This window comes from Mustela lutreola, chromosome 1 (genome assembly GCF_030435805.1).
Source record: "Mustela lutreola isolate mMusLut2 chromosome 1, mMusLut2.pri, whole genome shotgun sequence".
NCBI classification, from domain to species: Eukaryota; Metazoa; Chordata; class Mammalia; order Carnivora; family Mustelidae; genus Mustela; species Mustela lutreola.
In genome coordinates, this window is record NC_081290.1 from 38,272,292 (window position 1) to 38,300,045 (window position 27,754).

A 27,754-nucleotide genomic window follows, 5' to 3' on the forward strand; every position below is an offset into this window, starting at 1 on the left:
TCAAAAGACTTCTTTTAATTAGTCTCCCTAATTAAGTTGTTTTTACTGAAAATTGATCTAAGCAGTTAGACATTTTTATAAAAAAAAACTAAACTCAGATATTGTGAATATTTGTAGACTTGCTATCTAATAAAAGTATATATAAAAATCCTAAAAATATATATATATATATGTATTTTAATAGAAGAGGTCTATAAAGAATGAATTTTGGACCCATGAAGAAACACTCAAAGGGGAAACAACTACTGAAAGAAACTCTTTTGTCATCAAATCAAGGTATGAGGTCATGATTGATACTGATTAATCCTTTTGAATAAAATGTTATGAGTGTTGACTTCTTGCTCATACTGTATTTCTAAGAAAATGGTTTACATTGGTATGTTCAAATCTTTCTAGATGTTTTAGTAATGGCACTTATTTTAATAATTGAATTTAGAATCTCTAAACCGGGTATATAGTGACATTTGGCAGCAGTTTATATTTGTTTTCCTAATTTAAACCCCTCTTTCTGTCCCAAAGTGGCATATACGTTGTGGTGCTCTCCAACTGCACATTAAAGATGACAAGTTATGTTACTATGAAGGAGAAAGGGGTGGTGCAAAAACCATAAAAATGTGGTGCAGCATTTTTATAAATGTAATATAGCCTTCTTATTGGATGTATAGCATTGACAAATGGCTTGACAATAATCCAGTTATTTGGATCACGCATGAAATTAAACAGTGAGGCACCAACTTAAATCTTAGTGTTCTCAGCTTTATTAAGACTTCGTGTACTACCTCATTACCTAATGTTCATTTTATTTTTGATTTTTATTCTTCCCTTTCCAAGGCTGACATCCTTGTGGGTTTTTTGTTTTTAAGAAGAGAAGGGGTGGTGGAGAGAGAAGGAGTAGTGGGGAGAGAGACTCTTAAGCAGGCTCTACCCCCAGTGCAGAGCCTGATATGGGGGGTTCAGTGTCATGACCCTGAGATCATGACCTGAGCTGAAATCAGGAGTTGATGCTTAACCAGCTGAGCCACCCAGGGGTCCCAGTTGTAGGTTTTCTTAAGTCAAAACTAAATAATTGAAGACCTTCAGTTAGCATTTGATATGAATGTATTATAATGCAAAATGTGCAAAGGGCCAGATGAAATCATTCTTTTAAGGAAGCAGTAGTTTTTAGAACACTATATCCAGAATGGTGTAATTTGAGCCCTATGCATATCTATTCCATCGATTAGCAAAAATGTCTTTGTAATGAATTTTTTTTAAAAAGATTTTATTTATTTATTTGACAGAGATCACAAGTAGGCAGAGAGGCAGGCAGAGAGAGAGAGGAGGAAATAGGCTCCCTGCTGAGCAGAGAGCCCGATATGGGGCTCGATCCCAGGACCCTGGGATCTTGACCGGAGCCAAAGGCAGAGGCTTTAACCTACTGAGCCACCCATGCGCCCTTGTAATGAGTTTTATTCCACATAAATGACTGAGTGAATCTATTTTGTTATTCCTTAAGTCTTTAGCAATATGCTTAGTTATTAGGAATGTCTTCTGGTGAATATTATAGGTTATACAGCTTTTACCTTCTGATTGTCTACTCGTTCTCATTTTCTGGTTAAAAGTGTGGTGCAGTTTTTCCTCATTAGTGTTGCAAAATAATACAGAAGCTTTCACCAGCTGAATGTACTCACTATTTTCTGACATTATGATGGAACATAGGATGCTTGGAATTGAATGGCAGAGAGCCAACAAAGGGCAACCAGTTTGGAAGTAAGATCTGCAAATAGATGAGGTGGTGGTTCAGGACATTGCCTGGGGACTAGACCTTGGGCCGGCTCCATAACACTGTTGGTGAAGATAAGAAATTGTGATGCAGGGAGTGTGGTCAGTCTCCACCCTTACTACCAGTCTGCACCCAGCCCCCTAGAACAAACAGATCAGATTACTGACCCTTAAGAAAAACGGTACTACTTCTAGCAGTGTTCAAATATGTCAGTGTAATAAGAGGTTTCTATTTAATTTTTCCAAAAGAATTTAAAAAAATTATCAGGTGGATTAATTGAACGCCTAAGACTTTTCTGACCTTAAATTTCTGTAATTTCAGGGTGCCTGTGTGGCTTATTCAGTTAAGCATCAGTCTCTTGGTTTTGGCTCAGGTGGTGATCTCAGTGTCCTGGGATTAAGCCCCACCTGGAGCCCCTCGCTCAGTGGAGTCTGATTCTCCCTTTCTTCCTTCCCCTCCCCCTGCTCACATGTGTGCATGCGTGCACTTGGGCACGTGTGTGCTCTCTCTTTTTCTCTTAAAATAAGTCTTAAAAAAAATTCTGTGATTTGTTGTTTATAAATTTGCAAAGTAACCAGTGGCTTAAATGACATATGGCACTTCAAATTATTAAGACCATTTGTTTCCCTTTAGCATATATGATAACAGGAAGGAGAATATAAGTGAAGACAAAGTGGAAGATATTTGGATACCTCGAGAGGACAAAAATAACCTTCCAGTAGACTCTGCTTCAGAATCAGAATATTCAACAGTAGAAGAATGCTTTCAGAGTTTAAGAAGAAAAAACTCAAAGGCATCTAAATCTAGGACTCAGAAAGCATTGACTATGGACCCCGTCAATAGGCACAGTTATCCATTAAGCTCAACAAGTGGAAATGCTGAGTCCTCGATCGTTTCCTCAAATGCAATATCTCCCTATGCCTGTTTTTATGGATCCTCTGCAAGGAAGGTTAAATCAGGATGGCTAGACAAACTGTCTCCTCAAGGGTATGTCGTTATTAATTTTAACCCCCTAAGTAGCACAAGTTCAAGTTTATCCATTTCTAGACTTGCTGGGTTGCTGCTACTCCTCACCCCTACCCTTCCCCCATGCATACAGACACAGTTTTTAGGGCCTTTCAGTGTACTTTTGCAAATGCTGTTCTTCAGACCTGAGGAGGAATGAGTGTGATACTTGTATGGAATGCTGGGATAAGGTTCCAAATAGCACATTGAAACTGAAGTTTGCAGTTTCACATCTACATCCTTAATGTTAGTTTCTAACTTTACAGTGACATGCACTGCGTCCCAATTTGTAGCAAAGAAAAACAACAGAGATTGAGTTGGTATTACGAGGCCTACGCTGTTTGGCTTTTGCTTATATTATAACAGTGTTCTGTTTGGGAATACAAGTCTTAATTGTAGTTAGGGAAAGTACATCATTGTTAGACTTCAGGCTTCTCTGTTATTGATATATTGTTTTGATTTTTGTATGTTGCACAGAAGGTCAGAGTCCTTGAATATTATACTTTTAAAACAGATTTATCATTTCAGATGTTTACAAAGAAACTTCTGTCCCTTAAGGTCTTACAGTACTGAAAATACTTGGGGGAGGGATTATGTTTAATTAGAATTGTTTTTTGGCATCCTGATTTTTGCATGTCCTTTTGAAATATTTACTTGAAATATTCCTCATGAATTATTAAGTTATTTTGGGATTAAATATCTTTTTGTTTCAGTAGTTAATGTAGTGAGACCCTGCGATGTGCTGGTTTTCTTTATTTCCCCCAAAAGGTACATCATTTCTAGAAAGACTTTATTGGACCTAAAATAAATTTTATTAGCAGGAAATCACCAGAAGAAACATTAGTTGACTAGTGGGGAACAGATTTTACATTTCTGAAGAAAGTGGAAAAAAAAATCCCAGCTTTTTAAGTATATTTTATGGTTATAAATTATATGGTAAAAACTTTATACTGTTGCTTTCTTTTAGCAAATTAGGTGCTAAATAAACTGAAACAGAATACTTCTTAGTACAAGTTATCTTACCTCCTTTCTGGTTACATTAGGGCTACAATGTAGTCAACTAGGCCTACTTTTCATCAGTCATCAGTATTACTGATGGTACACACAGTATTACTAAGGTACACACAGGTGACATGAAACAGCGAGTTTGAATATTCTCGAATCTTTCATTTCTGTATAGTTTAAGTGTTTAGGGATATCCTAGTACTCTCTCTGTTTATACCAAAAGATTTAGCAGACTCTGGGTATAGAGCCCCCAGCAGCTGTGGTTTCCTGCATGATCTCTGATGGTACCTCACTCTCTGCAGGGTTGATCTGTTTATGCTCCAGGCACACTGAAAAAGCTTCAACATCATTTGCTACCTCTGGGACATTTATAACATTTTTCCTCTCTGTTTATCAGAACTCAGACTTGCTATCCTTCCTATTCTGAATCTGCCTAAGGTTAGATGCTGTAAGTTGTCTAGATTTATGTTTTAACATTTTAGGGGAAATGATTGAGTTTTCTGCCTTAACAGTTTTTCTCCTGGATACCAGGATGAGCAAATATCACAAAATTAAAGGAACTTGTTATATCACCAAGAGGTTAAACTCTTCTGCATGATTTTATTGCTATGGCTTGAAAAGAAGTATGTGTTACTGGCCAAGAAGCATGTATTATTTATTATAAGTAGAATTGGAATTTTTCTTTTTCCTAATTAGACTCTGTAGGCTATTGTTAAGGGTGTTAAGATGCTCATTAATTAGACAAAGTGATGCTTGCCCCCTCCTTAAGCAGAGGTTACTGGGCTTTATTGAACTCATGGTCATATGTCTGTTTGATGTGGGGGACACTCTGTAGATGGCATTCTGAGCTCCAGAGAGAAGGTATTAGCAAACTTTTTCTGTAAAGGATCAGATAAAATACATTTTAATCTGGGTACAGCCTCTGTAGGATATCTGTGGGAAATCAGCAACTGAGCAGTTGTGGCTTGAAAGTAGCCACAGAGAATATATAAACCAATGAATGAGGCTGTGTTTCAATAAGACTTTATTTATAAACACATGATGTGCCAGATTTGGCCTATGGGCCATAGAGGCATAAAACAGATTAGAGAATTAACTAGAACCTTATACCAGCTTCTTTTTTCCCTCCTGGGCCCCACGTAGAAAATTATAACTGGATAGATCACAAAATAGGGAAACTGCTTTCTATTATTCTAATAAAGATAGAAGTTCTGAGAAGCAGGAGCCCTTTTTGGGGACCTGTGCCCTTGTCATTCTTTGTCCTGCAATGCTCTTCCCCACAGAGCAACGTGGCTTCTACCCTTCCTCCCTCAAGTTCTTGCTGTTATGTCTCCTTTGCATGAGGTCCTGAACACTAAAGTTAAAATTATCACTACCTCTCTCCTTCTATGACCCTATCATTCCCTTAATTATTTTTCTCTGTGGGGCTCATATGCTGGATGGTTTACGTACACTCCATGGGGATAGGTCGTCTGTGTTGGTTTTTGTTTATTGTGATATCCTCAGCAGCTAGAATATAGACTGGCACATGGCAGAAGCTGTTAGTATTTGTTGTTGAATGAAATCAATGAGAAAACAAGCGTTAGATCTGTTTTTTCTTTAAAATTTTTTAAAAATAGTTTTTTATGCATAGGGATTTTATAATAACTGAACTGCAAATAGTATGTTGGTTGAAGTTCTGGAGGTGCATGGACAGCACTGGTATACAGTAACAGTGCAGTGGGCTCTCAGCATTCTTTTTAGGATTCTCTTTCCCTCCTAAAGACACATGTTTTTTCAAAACACAGTTGGAGAACAAAGAGCCATACTCACTTATCCTTCTCCAAATAGTGTTTAAAACTGTCCTCAATCGGGCGGGACATTAAACAAAATAATCAAATTTATAATCTGGGTTTATTTCACATGACTGTCTATTTGCTTTTGCAGTGCAAATGCCTCTCCTGAACCAGTGCATAGTATGTGAAAACATGTCTAATATTGAGTAAGAGTAATTGTAACATCATGCAATTAAAGAAACATGAGGACATTTATAGTTGGGCTTAAAGTTATGAACATTCACTTAGCTATTTGTGTGATCTAATTATAACATAGCCTGATACTATCAAATTCAAAAATTGTATGGAGGAAACCCAATAAAATGTAGACCTTGGGTCTGTTACTAGCGTTTCAAACAGGTCAAACAGATGAAAAACTTAATAAATGGTACCTGTTTAACAGAAAAACAAAACAGAACAAAAAAGCAAAACAGAACTCACTGGGTTTTGAGGATAAAAAAGCAAGTCTTTTTCTGTCCCTTTTCCTGACTGTAACTGATAAGTTGAAAGTCCTCACCCACTGTGAGTGGATGCAAATATGAAAGACTGGATAGAATTTATTCCAGCATTTCCTGAGTATGTAACTCAGAGGAAGCATTGTGCAGGTTGCTCCCTTCTAGGAGGTGCACATGGTGAAATACCCAAACATATCTGCAACACAGGAACCTTTTTGACATTTTTAACTTTCTGTTTTCTAAAGTTAATGTGTATGTTCAGTATAATGCACCATGAATTTTGTAAACATTGCAGTGTATCTCAAGGAATTCATATTTTACTTGAGAATAGGTTTTGTGACCTTATTTCTTATTCAGTGAAATTCCTCTTTAACAAATTATTAACTTTTTCCCCAAGGAGAGGCATTGTGTGGTAATCTGAGCCTAGAACAGCAGAAGCTGAGCATGTGAGGCTAACTCAGCAATTTGGATATAGAATGTGCTTAAGAATTTGTGGAGTAATACAAATATATGCCAAGATATGTGTGTTCCTTGTCTTTTTTGTGTCTTCCATTTCGGGCAGAAAAAAGGAAGCCAAAAAAAAAAAAACCAAAAACAAAAAAACAAAAACAAAAAAACCCCAAAACCAACCAAAATACTGAGTCTAGTAATTGGTGCAGAAAAGTCCTCAAGAGTATAGAATTGTGAAGTTACAAAGGGGCTGAGAAAACATTTCTTCAAAGATCTTCTAGACAGGGAAATTAGCAATTCAGTTGGCCTTTGGAAATGGATAAGATTTTAACTAGCATTTTTAGAAGAAATACTTTTCTCGCTAGAGGGAGTGAAAGGGAACTGACATAGGTGATTCCTAGAGATACTGAAGTCTGTGAGATGGATAGTAGGGGTTGGTTGGGTTATTTTCTTGGAGATACAAGATTGAGTTCTAGAACGAAGAGGGAGAAACTGCCAGTGGATTGTATGTTCAGGCTGAACAGAGAACTAAGGAAAATGAAGTCAGTGGTCAAATACCAAAAAAGATCAAATCCCAGATAGAAGTTAGGAGTCCGATCACCCAGAAGCCAGTAGTCCATGAGCTGGTGGGAGATCAGAGCTTAGACTGTTGGTGCCCCTGTCAGTGACTGATTTTCTGGCTCATGCCCAAGGCTGCTTTCTTGAAGCAGTTCCTCACCCTGGTACACAAGTGTGTGAGCTCCTCCAGTCCTGGGAATGTTGACCTCTGGTTGGCCTTTATGTGAAATGCAAATGTAGTGGAAAGTTGACGAGTCTCTATCTGACCAGGATGTTATGTACCAATCACCACGTTGAACTTCAAGGTGAAGCTTAAATCTTTGATAAAAAGTATCTTGCTGTGCCAAGCAAATAAAAAACTTAAATATTTTATTTGTAGTTTGAGGAAATAGTTTCTGAGTTTTAGTGTTTATCAAATAACATGACTAATTTCTTTCACTCTGTTTAGTGGTCAAGAAATGAATGTGAACGTGTTGGAATCAAACTCAAATTAGAGTCGTAAGCCATCTGTTGGTCATTGGCTGTGTATCCTAGAACCTTCATTTACATGAAAGTATAGGGTCAAGATTTCCTTAGTGGGATCCATTGGAAAATTAGGTAACATTGGGCCTGATACTTAATTGGGGCTTAGTAAACTGCAGTTACCTTTCTTTTCAGAAGAGCATCACTTTATTTCAGGTGACCTTTGGTAATGCGAAGTTCTAGTCAGTTCTTACCTTGGAAAATATAAAGTAAAGGAAGCATGAATTCACATTAAACTTTTTAAATTAAGGTTTTGGTGATTGAAAAAGCATATGGTTTAAAGTGTCAGAAAGTTGTACATGGTTTGTTAAAACAAAACAAAGCACAACACATAGCGGCTTTCCTTCCCTTCCACTTCATCACAAAAGACAGCTGGTTTCAATTCTTTTAGTAGTTTCTTTGGTTTTTACTTCGTATATCTTAATAATATTTAAAAAAATTTTTTTTTCCTTTTTTCTTAGGTAGGCTCCATGCCAGGTGTGGGGCTTGAACTCATAACCCAGAGATTGAGTCACATGCTCTATAGACTGGGCCAACCAGGTGCCCCAACTTAATAATATTTTCATGCTATTATTTTCCCTCACTTTCCAGTTTTAGGAGTTATCTACTGGAGTACTACCAAGGAATATAATGTTTATCCATTTTTATCATGGCCCCCACTCCTCTTTCTGGCATAAAGACATCTCCTATGTATCATCCTTTTCATATAGTTATAGTATAGTTTATATATAGTATAGTATAGTTTCATATAGTTATAGAAGCTAGATTCTATCTGTATTTAATTTTATAGCCTCATGACTGGCCATGCTGCTCGTATGTGAGCTCTGTGACATAGGATTAATTTTTCTTTCATCTGTGCTCTTCAGTTTTCCATGAGATTTATAATTTTTGAATTTTTAAAATTTGTTTTTTTATGTACTTCTCACTCGTGGATCCCAAAATTCTTGCTAAACTAAGGACTCTAACACCATGAAGTAACCAAAATACTTAACAATTTCATCATCAGCCAGCCTCCTAAGGAAACTTTAGTTTGGTCTGATGGTTCTCCAGATCTGCTGCACCATGAACCAGTGAGCTTTCTGTGGTCCCTTTCATTATTGGCGTGGGGAATCTCTGTGCTGAGTGTTTTTGCCTTTCCTCAATCTTGTGACATTGCTTGCCTGCCAACACACCCACCCATGCTTCCTGGAGCGTCCTCAGAAATGGTTAATCGGAGGGACAGTGTTTTGAGGCTTTGTATATTTGATAGTGTTACTTTCTTCCGAAGCATGCTTATTGAGAATTTATCATGGTTCCAAAATCTTGTTGAGAAAGAATACACCCTTCAGATCATCAGTCCCCAGTCTTCTAGATCTCTGGTATTATTGAACTGGTATTGAGAAATCGATTCTCAAGCCTTTATATGTGGCCTGGTTGGTTTAGTTCTGGGGGATTGTCTTGCTTTATTTCTTTGTTAACTATTCTGTTTTTTCTTTCTAAACTTCTTGGTAGTTTGGTGTTGGACCTCCCACATGGAAAGGTTGATAAAAATGTAGCTTTTCCATTTTCCATTTCTGGGAAGTTTCTTCAATCGTACTTTCTAACCCACTTTTGTTTTTTGTTATCCTACAATTAATATAAAAAACACCTTCTTTTGACTGTTCTTTTTAGAGCTTATTGTTATTGTCCCATGAACACAATATTTTCTGTTATGTTTCTGAAGAACTTAATATATTTTTGAAGCTTTCTTTTCCTGTAGAATCTGTTTCTTTTAGCTTTATTTCTTTTGGGGTGGTGGAAAAGAAATAAAACTTTTTTTGGGGAGTCATTTCCCATTTTTTACCTTAGAGGTGTTTTCCCTCAAATATTTTATTAATCTTGGGCTGTTTATTTTTAAAGTGAAATCTTACAAAGCTGATTGGAACGGGTTCTGATGAGTCCCGTTATTTATTTCTTATAAGATGTTCTTGCTGGACTTTTCTTAGTATGTTTCCTTGTTGAGTCCTCATGCTACTATCTTTTAAGTGAATCTCTTTCTTTGAGGGTAAAACAGCTTTTTGGGAGCTTAGTAGGGAAAGTGGACTTTGAGTATAAATATGTATGACACATACTTTTGATTTTTCTGTTTTGAATACTGCCCCTTACCTCAGTTATATCTGAGTGTCCCAGCCCAGAGACTCTCCCCTGTTTGATTTTCTGCCATGAATGAAACTCCCCTCTGCTATTGAGCAAGAAGCGGGGCATGTATCCAGCAGCCTGAAGAGAAGGAGGATTCTGGGATGGAGCAGTGAGGGGCACAGGTTTATCTCTTAAACTGCCTTTCAACAAATCTTATTTTTGGCATCCCCTCTCCTTAGTCATTTCCAGAGTTACTTGATCGCTTGCATCTCCTGAGACTGTGAGATTTTGTGGGTAAATTGGTTTTCCTCTCATTTTGATCTGTTGCAGGCTTAGCAGTCAGCTCTCAGAAACTTCCTAAGTCGGGCTCCCATCCTCCCTCCTGCTTTCTTGGTTTCTAAATATTGTTCTTATTGTCTACTTCTCTGGTTATTGTTGGTTTGTAGGTACTTACTTATTTTTGTTTTTTTAATCCTTTACGCTTTGGGAGTAGAGGTAAATGCCAGCTTTTAACTGATCATCCTAATTGGGAGTTGGTTTCCTGTGTGTGTGTGTGCGTGTGTTTACAGAATATGACTGCATAAAATAAAGAGGTGGGAATCATCTAACGAGCTTTTCATACACCTTGCCATGTAAGCTGTTGGTGGATATTATAAAATTGAGAATGACATTTTAAAAAGAATGTTTTTATTATTGACTTCTGAAAGTATTTTTTAACTTGGAATTTTGCATTTAAATAACATTTGTTTTTTCTCATTGAAAGAGGTATAGCAGAGGTAGAAGCTGGGATTTCAGAGAATTTTGGTTTGTTTTTGTTTTTTTGGCCCCAATTCATTTTGATTCACCTATTCTTGGAAATTGTCATTTTGATATGCTTAAAACTAAGCAAATGCATTTTAGAATAGAGAGGTGCTGGCATTTTACACTTGGTGCTAGCCAAAAGGCCGAGGAGCGTTGGTACTGGCATGTTATACAAATATTATAATAATTTCTTGCATGTACTTATAAGACACTTCATAACTAATACTGCATCATTTAAAAGCCTCATACTTAAAAGAGTAGGTAAAATAATTACTTAGCTACATAAAAAATGAGTAATTAGATAAAAATCTATATTTTTGGAAATCGTGGTAGTTCTAAAATAGGCTAGAGTAGCCAAAAAGATACAACATGCATATAATTCTTCAGGATTATGTAAACAAGGCAGAGGAATCTGGAATACCATGTTGTTACCCTTTTCATTAGATACCATTTAGAATAATTGAGAAGTATGTTTGTGATAATTTAAGTTGCCAGATTAATAAAAGCCATAAACGTGACTTAGTGCCTTTGAGGTTTATTTTAGTTGCATCATATTTAATGATGGTTTGGTAGCCTTTGCCACCCTATGTTAATATCATTGCTTACTAAACTAGTTTGATTTGAGGACTTTTTTTTGAACTAAAATATTAAATCTTTTTAAAACAAACAAAAATATCACCCCAAATCCTGTTGACATTTAAGAATGAAATTAAAACAAGAGTACTTTTGTGTGCATACTTCATAAATAAAGAATTGTTTAATTCTATTTGTTTGTATATACATTGTTGTTAAAAAAAGAATTTTTAAGATACACAGTTTGAGACAACAAAAACTGATATCAAGTGGTAAGGCTGTTTTTATGATAGCAGTTGAAACTTTACATCAGCTGCCCTACCAAAGCTCAGGGGAAGAGTTTATAGAAATTCGTTCCATAATGTGGCACAAGCTTTATGAATTATTCTAAAAAAGCTTCTTAAAGAAATGTTTCCCTTCAGAACCCTAAAAACAAAATATGATATCGCTGCGCCTGAGTGGCTCAGTGGGTTAAGCCTCTGCCTTCGGCTCAGGTCATGATCTCAGGGTTCTGGCATCGAGCCCTGCATGGGGCTCTCTGCTCAGCAGGGAGTCTGCTTCTCCCTCAGCCTGTCTCTCTGCCTATTTATGATCTCTCTGTCTCTCTGTGTCAAATAAATAAATAAAATCTTTAAAACAAAACACACAAAAAAACCAAAAAACAAAATAGGATAAGATCTAGGCTAATATATTTCATGTCTCCTCCACCTTTTTTCTGAAGGAATTCTGACGCACTTTGCAAAATTGAACTCACCTATAGAATGAGTAGAGGTCAAATGTTATCACTGCCTAAAGGGATGTCCAGGATGCCTTGCTACAGAATGTTCTAGTCTGTTTTGCATCGTGATTAAGAGCACAGACTTGGGGGCTGGATTACCTGGATCTGACTCCCAGATAGGCTTATTCACTAGTCGTGTGACAAATTATGTAACCTGCCAGTGTCTCTGTGCCTTCATCTATAAAATGGGAATAAAAATATTACCTCATATGTCTGCTTGGAGGATTAAATGAATTAATATTTGTGTATGCTTGCAACAGTGTCTAGAATAAAGCATGACATACTGTTTGCTGTTTTTATTAACAGTTCTTTTCTTTGTAATAAATCATTATTATTTCAGATCTAATTTCAGTGCTATGATAGTAGAAACACAACCGAGGATGGCACTGTATTTCATACTATGTCTTTATTTTATTAGCATTTACTAAGCAAATTAAGCTATTAAGTGAAATTTAAGGGAAAAGCATAACTTACCTCAGAGTGAATGTTTAAAATACTTTTGGAACCACTAATTGTGAATAGTAGATTAATTTTGTATAATTCCAGTGGAATTAGTTGCCTGATATCTAATAGCCTTTTATAAATATGTGAAATAGATGACCCTTGCACAGAAATGATAGTTCTTAAAGGTTTAGTATTCATCAATATCTATTTTAAAATCATACATTGACATTTAGAAACACCTTCTCAGGGTCTCCCTTTTATTATTTCATTTAAATTTTAATTGATTGGTAGTCTTTACCAACATTAAATCTGAGTTTCCCTTTGCTGGAAAGGAGAATAATGTGAGCAGGGATATAAATGTAAGTTCTTATCTCTAATGACCAGTTGTTAGAATTCAGTATTGAACTTACATGCGGAAAAACAGTTAATTGAATATTGACGTATTTAATGAGCAAAATAGATTAAACAATATTTATATAAATTGAGTTTTGGAAACATTTTGTATTGATTAATTTGCATTTTTAAATAGGAACGTGTAAAATGCATATATTTTTTAAAAAGTGTATTTTAAAAGTGCTTAAACATAAAATGTATTTTTTAAATTCTTTAGGTATTACTGATGAATTTTCCAAGCTTTTGGTAGGCTCTAATTTTTCTGTAATAACAAGGCATTTTACAAAGCTTTTGTCATATTAAAAAAATCTTTGGTATTTGAAAAACAAAAAATGAAGGGTAAAATGTTTCTCTCTATATAAATAATGCAAATTTGAGTAAGCATTTTTCAGTGAAAAATATGTTCCTTTGCTCATTAAATATTTATTAAGCACATTTTATTGCTAGGAACTGTGGCAGACGCTGGTTTTATATTGATAAACAAAACAGAGCCGGTTTCTCCTCTCAGGTATCTCAATTTCTAGCATGGGAGATGGGTGAAGCCAAACATACATAAATACAAAATCTGTTAGGCGTCATTAAGCAAAGAGGTGGAGCAAGAGACCAAGGGGATCTGTAGGATCTGTATGGTGGTAAGGACGGCTACTTGGGAATGCTTTCAAGCTGCGGTTTCAAGGATAAGGAGCTGGCTCTGTCCAGAGTAGACAGGGAACATTCCAAGCAGAGAAAATCACAGCTGAGAAGGCCTGGGGGCAAGAAGGAGTCTAGAGATAGGAAGTAGTACAGCTGGAGGATGGTGTCCACAGAGGGAGTCCCCCCAGATGTGATGGCTGGCTGGCTGGATGAATGACAGCAGAAGGAGGGGTTCATCGTAGGATTGCACAGTGGCTCTCTCCAACTGCAAAATGGTGTTTCCTCAGCTGCTGCACTCTGTGCCCTCTCCTTCCCTTTCACTCCTGGCTGAGATTTGTTCTCCATAGATTATTAGAGAGATTTAATAATCCTTAAGAATATTGAGCTAAAATGGCTGAACACATCTAATAGTTATCTGGTAGTTGTGAAAATTAAGTGGTTGGGAGATTATCTCTGAAACTGAGTGTCACGGAGACTGAGGTGGGACTTTGCTCAGAGAGCCTCAGACCCCAAACCCTCCATCTAGTTGGTGATGGAATTCTGAGAGAGCTTTCTGAGTCCAGGATGGCTGCAATTAATGATTTAAGTAAAACATTAAAGTAGGTTTTATACAACTTTTCTCTCACTCCATGCTTTGGCAGGTTTGGAAACTTCAAATTTAATTTTGAGTTTTCAGAAGTTTTCCTGTCTTCTACCAATCTTTTTTGTTTTCTTTTAAGATACTGATTATCTGAGTGCTAGTCATTGAGGTTTATTTGTCATCTGGCTAAAGGGACTGCACGCATGTCATTAATTCAACAGATTTTTTTTTTAGAGCTGTACATGTCTCTGTTAGTTGGAGATTGTGTAGTGAAGGATGAAATACTCTCGGAGTTTGTCTTTATAAAGCATAGGGTATGGGAGACAGACATTGAGCAAGTAAACAAATACAAATACACACGCACACACACACACACACACACAGATTATGTTAGGTATTAGGAGGAAGAGGTGTGTTTTGACAGAAAATAACTTTGTCAGTGCTTTGGATTGGCTCCTAAGGGAAGGAATGTTTGTGTAGGTAGTGTAGGTAGAACTCTGAAAGAGAACAACTTATTAGCAAAGGGAATAGAGGGGTAATGGTAATCATCTCCCTACAGATGTTGTTTTTATTCTGAAATGGAAGATTATATCAACTGTTGAGCTCTAGCTTACCACCATTCGCAAAGTAAGGTAGGTAGGGCCCAAATAAAATCTTGATTTACAGAGTTATTGTTGAAATTGTGTAGGAAGATGTGTATTTACCTGCCCTCAGGTATGACAGAGATCAACAGGAAATGAGTGTGGAGTGATTAATTTGTTCAATGTATAATTACTGTGTGTTTAATACTTCTTTACCTTTTAATGTTTTTAACGCAAGGAATTTAAAGAATCCTTGAGTTTTGAAGGCTTGATGTCTAACTATTGCATGTTCCAGATAAGAAAACGCAGACCACAAGAAGTTAAAAAGAAGCAGAAAGATGATAGAAAGAAAACTGAGGAGTTAGGCTTATGATTTCAAGGTCTTTATTGTTACTTCATAATTAATTCAAATCATATATGTGATGTCTGTCCTGATGAACTTTGAAACTTTTATCTGTTTGCTCGGGGTTGCTCTAATTTTATGTGAAGCCGAATAGATCAGTGTGGGAGGCTTGCTGCATTTCACTTGAGGGGTACATGTTTGGTGCTCAGAAAACAGCTGGGAAGACAAAGTCTCCATACTTCCAGATGTTCTTTCTTCCATCTTTAGATTTTAGGAAAATTGCAGAATGTTAAACTAATCCCTTATCCTAAACATGTTAGCAAACTGGAAAAGGTAGACATAGTTTTTATTTACATATTTGCTTAGAAACAAAATTGTTTAAACAGAAATTTAGTTTTCATATATCATTTATGTTTAGAAGCTAAATATATATTGTATGGGAGACAGACATTGAGCACTACAGACACAATATATATTGTGTCAGGTATGGGAGACAGACATTGAGTCACGTAGAGAATAGGATTGTCTGACTGCAGGGAAGAGTTCTGAGACAAAGCAAAAATAAGCTCAAGTGGGAACTGGTTTTTCACTTTTCCCTTATATAGTCAGAAAAAGTTTCTCTTTTAAACCTAAATAGGAAATATGTGATTACATTATTTTGCTTTGTTTCTCATTATTTTTCCATGATCATCTTAAATTGCATTTGATTTTCATCTGATTCTTTTTGAAAATGTTAATATTTCAGTGCATTTTGGGTGATTATAAAGGATTCTCCATATAGGACTTTTTTCAGCTCATTTGATCAAAATTAAGTAATTTATGTCTTTAAATCCAATTAACAAAGCTTTGTTATTTTGGCAAAATATTATTCATGCTCCAAAGCAAAAGTTAAGGTACAATAAGATAAATGCTATAAGCTTAGTGAAAGATGAAAGCTTATATTATTTTTTAATGTTTTTTTAAAAAATTATTTATTTTTACATAAACTCTAATCTCAGTCTGGGACTTGAACTTGTGGCCCTGAAATCAAAAGTTGCCTGCTCTACCAATTGAGCTAGTCAGCTACTCCTATATTATCTTTAGTAAGGGATTATTTTTGCTGGGGGAAATGGATACAGTGCTAGTGTTTCTCAACACACTTTGTTTTGCACTAACCCTTATAAACATGGATATTAATACTGTTAATAATATCATTGTTTTATTTATTTTTTTATTTGAATATAGTTGACATACATTGTTACATTAGTTCTAGAATATAGCTACCATGTGTCACCTAACAACACTATTAAAGTATCATTGGCTATGTTCCCTGGGCTGTGTCTTTGTTTCCATAACCTGTTCATTCCATAACTGGAAATTTATCTCTCTCATTCCCCTTTACCGGTTTTACCCATCCTCCCAATCTTTTCCCCTCTGACAACCATTAATCCTGTTTATTTATAGATTTGATTTGGCTTTTGTTTTATTAATTTGTTTTGTTTTTTAGATTCCACATGTGTGAATTCATAAGATATTTGTCTTTCTCATCCTGACTCACTTAGCATGTATTTTTTAGGTCCAACTGTGTTGTCACAAATGGCAAGATCACATCCTCTTTTTATGGCTGCACGATACTCTGTTGTATGTGTATGTGTATATGTACACACAAACACCACATTTTTATCCATTCATCTTATGGATGAACTTTTGGGTTGCTTCCATAACTTGGCTATCTTAAATAAGCTGCAGTAAACATTAGGTGCATTTATCTTTTCAAAGTCCTGTTTTTGTGTGTGTGTATGATTTTTTTAATTGTTTGTTTGTTCATTTGTTTTAGTAAATAGTAGTGGACTTGTTAGATCATAGGGTATTTCTATTTTTAGTTTTTTGAGGAGCCTCCATACTGTTTTGCCCAGAGTCTGTATCAATTTACATTTCCACCAATGAGGAACTGGTATGTGAGGGTTCCTTTTTCTCCATCTCCTTCTTAACACTTTATTTTTTATCATTTTTGTTCTAGCCATTCTGACAGATGTAATAATATCTCTTTACAGTTTTGACTTGCATTTCCCCGGGTGATTAGTGATGTTGAGCATCTTTCCTTATGTTTGTTGGCCATCGGTGTGTGTTGTTTGGAAAAATGTCTATTAAACCTAAATAGGTTTAGGTCCTCTACTGTTTTTTAATTGAATGGCTTGGTTCTTTTCTTTTTTTTTTTTTTTTGGTGTTGAGTTGTGTAAGTTGTTTATATATTTTAAATAATAAGCCCTTATCAGATACATCATTTGCAGATATCTTCTCCCATTCAGTTGGTTGCCTTTTTGTTTTGTTGATGGTTTCTCTTACTGTGCAAAAGCTTTTTATTTTGATGTAGTCTTAATACTTTATTTTTTGCTATTGTTTCCCTTGCCCTAGGAGATATATCTAGAAAACTGCTTCTACAGCTGATGTTAGAGAAATTACTGCCTGTATTCTCTTCTAGAATTTTTATAGTTTCAGATCTCTTATTTAGGTATTTAATCCATTTTGAGTTTCTTTCTGTGGATGGTGTTAGAAAGTAGTCCAGTTTCATTCTTTTGCACATAGCTGTCCAATTTTTTCCAACACTATTTGTTGAAGAGACTGTCTTCTTCCCATTGGATATTCTTGCTTTTTTTTGTGGTAGATGGATTGACCACATTAATGTGGGTTTATTTCTGGGTTCTCTGTTTTATTCCATTGATCTGTATGTCTTATTTTTGTGCCAGCACCAACAGTATCATTGTTTTAAATACCTATGTTAACTGATTAGAAAGTATCATTTTTTCCCTACATGCCATTGCCAAAATGTACATTGTCATAGCCCATTTTTTAAAACTGTTTAACAACGAATAGGAATGTACTCAACCCAGTTACATTATAAATGTATTTAAAATTGAAGTTCGTGATTTTTTTTTTCAAGTTCATGATTCTTGAATGTAAAATAACAGTTTCATATTTTTTCAGGAAACGCATGTTTCAGAAGAGATGGGTGAAATTTGATGGCCTTAGCATCTCTTATTATAATAACGAGAAGGTAAGTACACTTGATAGTTCTCAAAGATTTTCTTACATATCCAAGGTATACTTCAGTAAACTAAGCAGACAATTTGTTTTTTAAGAACAGGAGTTGTATTACCAACATGAAAAGAGTTTGCACACAGTACAAACACTGTGTGCAGTAAAAAAGCTCTTTTTAGTTCGCAAACACTCTGTTCATAGTTCAACTTCTCTTCATACATAAAGTTTGGATTTAAAAAAATTATACATCCAAAATTTATTCATGGAGTGTCTTCTATAAACTACAGGAATTGTTATGAGTGATGTAAGGATGAATAAGGAATTATCTTTCTCTTAGAGAACACTAAGAAGTATTTATGAAAGGATACTACAGTTAGGCCCACAAGATGATGTTACTTTATACTGTGGAAGGGTATGGAAGAACCAAAGAAGGTTTCTTGCATGATATTTCATTTGCCATGGTTCTTGAAAAAAGAAGAAAGTTTGCACATAGGGTAGAGAGAATAGGACGTGGTAATGTAGAGAACCATGAGATGTCCAGATGGAAAGTCAGTTTTCTGACTGGAAAATGGGATATATGAAGGAAACTTGAGGAGAAGAAGCTGAGAAGTTCTTTGGAGTTAGCGCTCATGGAACATCTTGACGAGAAAGTGGTCACAAGTTTGTCTTCAGGCAAGTGAGTCTTAACAAAATGATACTATTTTGATCATGTCTTCATTAGGTATGAGACTTTCTTTATTCTTAGGAGATGTAGGCTGGGATATTTGAAGTGTCCTATCTGCAAACGTTTTTCAGATGTTACTTACCTATATATTTATACTTATAAATATATTTGCATACACACATAGGTAAAATAAAAACTGAAGATGTTAACACCGGTCAGATCTGGGTGGAAGACAGATGGACGTCCCTTGTCACCATCTTTCAACTTCTCTGTTGTTGACAATTTCCTTAGTGAAAAGTTGGAACTAATAAATATATCATATTTTTAGTTCATTAAAATCAGGTATTCTTACAGTCTTAGCTATATACATTCTCTTACCAGACTCACTTAACATTTAAGCACATTTTCTTATTTATAGCTTATAATCTAACATTATCTTCTCATTATTTGGAGAATACCACTTCCTATTGTGATATTTGTGGCTTGAATAGAAAGTCCCTTTCATATATTGGTTCTTCAGTGCTACCGGGCAGAAGAGTGTATGCTTTTAGATAGAAAGTAACATTCATTTATGTTCGACAATACTAAGAACAATAGAAAGTTTAGAGAAGTATTAATTATTTGGTTTCAACTTGCAGTGATCTAGATAAAACATCAAATAAGTTTAAACACCTCCTTGGGATTTGCAGGATGGTGGAATGAATATTTTTTTAAAAGCTGGCTTTCTGCCTTGGCTACTGATTTTAGTTTGCTTGTGCATTTGAATGTTGAGACAGTTTCTATGCCAGCGGTGGGTACAATGTGGTCTCTGTATCTGCTGGAATCTGACCCCTAGTTTTTTTTTTTTTTTAGTAGCCGTGCCCTTCTCTGTTTTGATTGAAATAAGGGGGAATACTATTCAAGAGGGAGACTTCCGTGCCGTGAGGCTCTGTTGGTGGTGGCCTTATACCCCTTTGGGAGAGAGAATTTCTGGTATCTGTGTCCAACTGGACCCATTCTGTTTATCCTGTAAAAGGTCTTCTCAACTGTGGTGAGATTAGTGCCTGCCGCATTTGTAGGTACTGATGCATTAAAAATCATGCAGCCTTGGTTTGAAATTGTGATTAAAAAGTTCATGTTAAAATGAACGGCTACAAATTCTTTAGCTTAACAATTTTTTAAGAAATTTGAATTATTGTTTTCTGTGACATTCTGTCCCTTTACTATCCAGATGGTTGTTTTCATCTTGGCAAAAAATAAAAACATTGGGATGAGTGTTTCCTAAAAAGAGAGTTTCTGTTGTGACCCACCTTGCTCAAGGGTAGATTGAAGGGCTGGGAAGAGGGCATTTCAGGGCCAGTGTGTGGAAGGCAGGGGTGTGGCCATAGCCACTGCCTCAGGTGAGAGCACAGTGTCAGTGGTCCTGTGCGCTGAGTCATCACGCCTTTTGGTGTTTAAAGGTGCATGTGAGGAGAACGAGGCTGGGCAGAGCTCTGTACTTCCCTAGTTTTCTCTCACTTTCCTCAGCACTGCTCTATCCTGTCTCTGCAAGAACTTTTTCATTGTCTTACTGAAAATGGCGCCATCCCGCTGGCCTCGATACCTTGTCACCTGCCAAGAAATCTCACTCACCCTCTTTCTCACTCAGCTGTGGGCAGAATTGCCCTGTGGTCATTTCATTGTCTGAAAGTGGTAGTAGATAAATGATGAACGTGGCCTAGATATCTGTGTGTTTCAGAGTCTAGGGATGCTTTAAAATTTCTGTCCTAAAGGAAAATTTTATACTCTGAAAAAACAATCACTCTGAGTCTTTTGTCTTTTTTTTTCCTCTATCTTGTCTTTATCATGTGTTGTTTGAAGAGAAATACCAAGTCAACTCTACAGTGTTAAAAATTATGAGATTTCTTGGGATCTCGTAATAGGTTATGAATGAGCTATTTGAGAATCTGTAACTTCCAGAGGTTAATATGACATGATAGCTTGTTAAGTACATTTTGATCACTCCTGGGGAATTTTATTTATTTTTCTGTTACTTTTCTGGAGTATTTACCTGCTAAATAGGATCTTATTATAGGCACGTGGGTGGTTACAGTTTTGTAAGGAATTGTTTTTTAATCTCTTCAAGCAGATCTGGAAGAGGGAAAAATCTCCTTTTTAAAATTCCAGTTTCCTACAGTGCTGCTTGATTTTTCTGTACTGAAAAATATATTCATGGTAACATTTTTATTCCACAAATGGTTAATTATTTTACTAGAGATCTATTTTTATAAGCTCTTTTAATTCTTAAGCAAACTGAGATTTGAGAATGGATCATCTAAGAGATGTAGCATAAATGTGGACATTCTAGATTTTTCAGTCTGATATCAGCCACTTAGACTTACAGCTAGAGAGGCTCTTGTACTGTCCCCAAAGGTATTATGCTCTTTCCTATATCTGAGCTTTCCTGACACGAGGAAGACATTTTCCCCTGTTTCTTATTCCTGGAGCTCTTAGTGGTCTAGTAGTGCCTCACATTGCCACCATACCCCACTGCATTTAGTGGCTTTCCTTTAAGCCAGTCAGTCTTGTATTTCTTTGCATGACCTTTTGCAGTGGTATCTGGGTACACACTGTGGGGAGTGTGAACATGTCTTTTTCTTGTATTTTCATCTCCTTGTTTTTCTTTTCCATCTGAACCTTCAGAGCCATTGCCATCCATCAAAATTCTGTGCAAACTTGAAGATCCATTTTTTTTTTTTATCCCCTCTACAAATCTTTTATTTTTTCTAGCTATGACATTTGAACAATCATATGCAAGAAAGGTTAGAAGGAAGAGATGCTGAAAGTAGAGAGGCAAATCAGGGGAGTGTGCAGTAAATCTGGCATTAGTTATCTGGGTGTAGGCTGTGTATGCCAGTGGAAGTATTAAAAAAATGAATTTAGAAAAAATATCAGAAATGAGCTGTCAGAGTTTGATTTCATTGTGATTGATTGGACATAGAATTCATCCACTGAGAAAATACTTCTGCAGTTCCGTTTATGTGAAAGGTCTGAGGAAAATAGATGTATGACCTACTGTCTATTTCGGGAGAATGTCTTAATCAAATGACCACACAGTAAATATAAAAAAAAAAAAATCACTGTTTAAGTTATAGTTAGTAATTGCTATAAAGGAAAAATACAGATTGTTATTAAGTTAGGGTTATCTGCCTAGTGAGGATGGGGGGCCTATGAGAAGAGGCCGGTCAAAAACCTTTCTTCTGAAGCATATACTTACACTGAAATGTGAGGGATGGAGAGGCAGGAACCATGTGAAGCTGGATGAGGACAACATTCCTTGAAGAACAGAGGAAGCAAAGGCACTAGATTGGGAAGAAATACGTGTGTTAATGGAATCTCAAAGAAGGCTCATGTGAGTGGAGAGAATCAGAGTGTGCCAGGAAGGAAGTGGACGATGTTACTGTAGGGAGGGTTCTAAGTTATATGGGTACAAACGAGCCACACAAATGAAAGACCATGTAAGACTGACTTAGAAGAGTAATATTTTAATGAACAGATACGAGGGGGCATGTTTTCAGGAGATAATTTAAAGTTTGAGGGGCTTATGGGATAGTTTCATGTATCATCGATGACTTGAAATATAATGATGGAGTTGACCAAAATGGATAAGGAAGGAAGGAAGGACAGATTTTAGCATTTTCCTCATAAACTTGGCTGTTGAAATAGTAGGAGTGGATTTTCATAGAGAAGATAAAAGAAAACAAAAAGTGGAAAACGAGAAGTTACCTTGAAGTTACTTACTTCTTGACATCCTTCTTTTACTATGAGGTTGCCCACTCATCTTCAATTACAGTTCAAATATTGTATTCCATCTTGGTTGTCTGAGAAGATGTGCGAAGGCCTCTGTGGCATTGGTAGTTAAAATGGTGTTGAAGAATGTGTAGGATTTTGATGCATACATATAGCCAGGGATAAAAGATTGAAACAGAGGCCTTAGAAGAGAAGAAACTGTCAAAGAGCTAAGAGGGAATGCCATGACAGCAGAGTATATCTTCTCAGTGGGCCTAGGATAACCTCCTAGTAGAACACCATGCTGCTGACAGTGACTACCCCGTACTTATCTGATATGCATGGCAGGAGTTTACCAGTAGGAAGAATATGACCTTGGCACTTGTTCTCTGTGTGGGATAGTTTAATACATTTTTTTTTTTTTTTTTTACCTAGCCAGTTGCTTCAGATACTTGGGATCTGCTAAATATGAAGGTTCCATGAGTCATTCTTTGGAAGGAAATGGTAGAAAAAACCCCACAAAGATGTGTCCAGACTTTTCTGATATTTAAGACCTTCCATATAGGCCCTTGATGTATGTTTCCAGCTTTACCTCTTTGACTCTGCCCCCATGGCTGCTCTTATTTCTCTACTTATTATGCCTCTATTATTAAAATTTTCCAGCCAGGATGGCCTCCCAACCCGCTATCTGTGTGGTTGCGCTTAAGCTTCTTTAGGTCAGGCTCTGATGTCTTCATGTCTGTGAAAATAGCTGACCTCTTTTAAACAGAATTTGGGAGTTTCCATCTTTGTACTCATATGTTCCGTGGCTCAGACTCTGTTTTAAACTTTTCTCCCACTACATTGGCTGGTTTTTCATTTTGAGGCTCTTTAAATATATAAATACTATTTGAATTTTCTTTCCAACACAAGGTCCAGTAAATATTTCACCCTTAGTAAATAGCGGGCATTGTCAGGTGGTTCTTATGCCAAAGTGTTTTGGTGGATCCAGAAATAGAAAGACTGAAAAAGCTACCAAGAGTCTTCAGAATGACCTTCCTGAGCAAAAGGGTAAAATGCAGATGCCAGTTGCAAACTGCCAGAATTGTATTAGGCATTTGCCGGTTGCAAACTGCCAAATCCTTTTTTTAAAAAAAATTCTTTTGTCTTTTTCATTAATTTTTCATTGGGGAATTAAAGGTAAACTGAGGCAGTTTTGATATTAAGATAATTATTAGAATCACTGGGTAATATGTTTAATTGCTCTAATGCAACAGTCTTGTTTTGAGATGTGTTTTGTTCACACATGTAGTAGCAGTTGTTTTGAAGTAGTTTAGTTACAGTACCCATGATGGCCAGCAGATGCCTGCAAACACCATCAAATCATTTTGACCAGCTTGTTTTTTAAAAAACGTACTGTTGGTTTTGGGAACTATATATTGCTGATCTAGTACAACTGTTTGTATTTGATTCTTTGCCTTTTAATTTTAATTCCAAAAAAGAGGAGAAAATTGAAAAGACATTTCACATGGAAGGACCTTTCTGGGGTGTCAGGTCATGTCTGAGGAGATATACTATTTGTATGTTATTTTAAAAATTTAGATTAAAATTATTAAGGAGAATGGGTTATTTGTTCTTTGGGTGTTGAGTTTGCTAAGTTCTTTATAGATTCTGGACACTAGTCCTTTATCTGATATGTCGTTTGCAAATATCTTGGGAGGGGGTTTGGGAGAAGGGGGTGGTATTATGGACATTGGGGAGGGTATGTGTTTTGGTGAGTGCTGTGAAGTGTGTAAACCTGGCGATTCACAGACCTGTACCCCTGGGGATAAAAATATATGTTTATAAAAAATAAAAAATTATATTTAAAAAAAAATTATTAAGGAGAAGCACAATGTGCTTGTAAATATTTATAGTGTTTGTACCATTCTTTTTCTTGATAAGGTCACACGAATTTCATTTTAATTTGTCTTGTTCATGTATCTTTTTCTCTAACCAATACAGGAAAAGTATTCAAAAGGAATCATTCCTCTTTCCGCTATATCTACAGTACGGGTTCAAGGAGACAACAAATTTGAAGTTGTTACAACACAAAGAACTTTTGTTTTCAGAGTAGAAAAAGAAGGTAAGGTTATTTCTTTATCCCTGAAAAAACACTCATAGACATTAATTTCTGACCAATCAGAAGATTCATAAGCTAGTGAAGCTACACACGTCAAGAAACCTTAGAATACGTGACTTTTATGTAATTTTACACTTGATATTCTCCTGAATGCCATAACGAGCCGACAGGTCATTTGTTGGCTCATTATTCCTGCATGCAGCAAATACTTAGACTCTACTACGTGCCAAGAATTCTTCCAAATTCTGGATGTTTAGCAGTGAAAAAGTAAGACAAAAGTCTCTGCTCTTGTGGAGTCCACCTTTTTTAGCTGTTGTTTGACAAGGCAGAGTAGTTATTTAATATCTAAACACAGTTTTTCTCACGATGAAAGTGTTGGTTTTAGGGAAGTTTACGCATGCCAGGTTCAACTGAACACATAGGACCAGTAATCATTCTAGAACAAATTTCAGAGGATCGTTTGTACTTTCTCAATTCTTTTTACCTTCATCCTCTGCTATAGGACACTTGATGGTGAAATTTAGATGGCATGTGATTTATGGGTAGGGACTAAACCTCTAGATCTTTTCTGACTTTTGGAGAGGGTAGGGAGGGAGAGCAGGAGAGCTAAGAGTTCTCTGTTGTATACTTTGATTGACTATCAACATGTTATTACTCTATCTCTCACTACTTTTAAGTGATACAGATAAGTCCATCGTCATTAATTAAAGAATTATAATTTTAATTTATTTAAAGCTTCTATTTTAGTATAGATTATAACTCAATTTTGAAAATACTTCTTGGTCCTTAATTATTTGAATAATGGTGACCTGGAGAACTTACTAAATTCTTGATATATGCAGTGATCATCTGGACTTCATTATTAACAATAGCCTTTTTTTTTTTTTTAAAGATTTTGTTTATTTATTTATTTGACAGAGAAAGAGAAAGAGAGACAGTGAGAGAGAGAACACCAAGCAGGGGGAGTGGGAGAGGGAGAAGCAGGCTTCCCACTGAGCAGGGAGCCCAACGTGGGGCTTGATCCCAGGACCCTGAGATCATGACCTGAGCTGAAGGCAGACGCTTAACAACTGAGCCATCTGGGCACCCCTCATTATTCAAAATAGTCTTATGAGGGATTAGGTGTTACAGTTATCTCATTTTATAAAAATAAAAAATAATGTTCCATTTTACACAGAACCCATTTTACCCTTTTATAAACTACAACAGCATTAGATATGATGGGGCAATATTTGTCTTTTTTATGCTGCTAGATTCCTAGGCCATATACCAGTGTGTGACACACAGAAAACATTCAATAAATCCTGTATGTTCCTAGAAAGCTTTCATTATTCCTTGGCATAATGAGTAAATGCGTGAGTCCAGCTGCTGTTCACACTGGGGCAGCATTTTTCAAACTGTGAATGGCTACCCATTGATGAAATCAATGTAGTGGTTTCTGAAGATACTAAAATAAATCTCTCCCCCAAAACAGAAAAAAAACCAAACATGAAATAGAATAAGAAATATCAGTGTGCATCGCTTCTAATTAAGTATTGTGAAACATACCCGTGTGCATATTGCACGTATGTAGCAGTAAAAGTGTTTCTTACTTGAGCTGCTATTTAATCACTGAGACCTATAGCCTAGTCCGGGTTGGCCTGACCATGGCCTATCGCCTAAATCTGGCTGCTGCTTGTTTTTGTAAACAAGGTCTTGTTCTCTCACTGTCTCCGTCATTCATTTGCATATTGTCTATGGCTCCTTTTATGCCTCAGTGGCAGCGCAGGGAAGCTGCAGGCTACCTGGCTGGGAAGGCCCAAGATACTCCTCTCTTGACTGGGAATTGTGACAGTCTTTCCTTACACTTTGGTTTCCTCTGCCCAGAAGGTGACTGCCTGTCTCTTTGAGGTGCTAATCCCTTTCCCCTTGGCTTCTCAAAATGAATTTCACGTATGCCACATAGCTTGCATTTTGGTAGATATACTAAATAAAGCTTCCCACCTGTGTGAAAATCTGTTTAGCCATAATTATGTACTGTATATAAAAGTTAAATAGACACGTTTGAGTAGAATATATCAACCCACATGTTTAAAAATTACATGCTCTGATACATAGTTCATAGATAGTTCATAGTTCATGTATCACGTAATTGTGATATAAACAGCATAAGAATTTCATTAAAACTTTGGTATAAGTTAGTTTTTTTTTCTTTTTCTTTTTTTAAAAGATTTTATTTATTTATTTTACAGAGATCACAAGTAGTCAGAGAGGCAGGCAGAGAGAAAGAGAGGGGGAAGCAAGCTCCCTGCTGGGCAAAGAGCCCGATGCGGGGCTCCATCCCAGGACTCTGAGATCATGACCTGAGCGGAAGGCAGAGGCTTAACCACTGGGCCACCCAGGTGCCCCTAAATTAGTTTTTTTTTAAAGGTTTTTTTCTTTTAAGATTTTATTTATTTATTTGAGAGAGAGACAGAGACAGAGAGAGAGCATGAGAGGGGAGGTCAGAGGGAGAAGCAGACTGGGGGGACTCGATCCCAGGACTCCAGGATCATGACCTGTGCCGAAGGCAGTCGCTCAACCAACTGAGCCACCCAGGTGCCCCAAGTATAAGTTAGTTTTTATTTTATTTATTTATTTATTAAGATTTTATTTATTTGACAGAGATCACAAGTAGGCAGAGAGGCAGGCAGAGAGAGAGAGAGAGAGGAAGCAGGCTCCCTGCCGAGCAGAGAGCCCGTTGTGGGACTCGATCCCAGAACCCTGAGATCATGACCTGAGCTGAAGGCAGAGGCTTTAACCCACTGAGCCACCCAGGTGCCCCTAAGTTAGTTTTTAAATAGGTTTTAGGTCTTTAAGTCTTAAAACATGAAGATACTAAAAAAAAAAAAAAAAAAAGGCACTGCTTTCTTAAAAACGGAGACCATCCACATGGGATTACTGAGTGTGGTGGTTTCATTGAAAATGATTTTTAGGGCACCTGGCTGGCTCATTCGGGTAAGCACCTGTCTTCACCTCAGGTCGAGTCCTGCATTCAGCTCCCTGTTCCACCCAGAGTCTGCTTCTTCCTCTGCCTCCCTCTCTCTTTCTCTCTCTTGAATGAATAAGTAAAATCTCAAAAAGAAAAAAGTCATTTTAATGTTGTAACTAATGTTTTCAGAGATGGGTAAATGTAGAGGGGTGTGTGTGTGTAAATAGTATACATGTGTCTATGTATTTAGTATGGAACCTTCACCGAGATCGTAAGTATGTTTGATTGTTTTTTCCTCCTTCCATGTATACAGATGGTTGACTATTTTTGACTTTGGGGGAAGTGAGAAATCAACCATAGTGGCTTATGAAATATTTGACTTAATTTTTAAGCTAAATGAAACTTTTCTTCTGTCTAATCAAGAAGCAAGACAGAAGTTTAGAACACAAAGGGGAAATGGTTTGACATCCTAGCAGAAAT

General features: G+C 36.4%; 1 protein-coding gene across 6 annotated transcripts in view; it reads left to right on the forward strand.

Annotated features, from left to right (window-relative positions):
- The window catches only part of ARAP2 (ArfGAP with RhoGAP domain, ankyrin repeat and PH domain 2), a 188,429-nt gene that overhangs the window by 25,388 nt on the left and 135,287 nt on the right, over positions 1-27,754 (forward strand). For all 6 annotated transcript variants that reach the window (XR_009351110.1, XM_059163894.1, XM_059163866.1 and 3 more), the window contains 4 exons: positions 185-276; positions 2,396-2,749; positions 17,759-17,828; positions 24,207-24,327. Coding sequence is in view for 5 of the 6 variants with exons in the window: in XM_059163894.1 (XP_059019877.1) it covers positions 185-276; positions 2,396-2,749; positions 17,759-17,828; positions 24,207-24,327 (637 nt within the window). In the remaining variant the exon portion in view is untranslated. The remainder of the gene's footprint in view (positions 1-184; positions 277-2,395; positions 2,750-17,758; positions 17,829-24,206; positions 24,328-27,754) is intronic.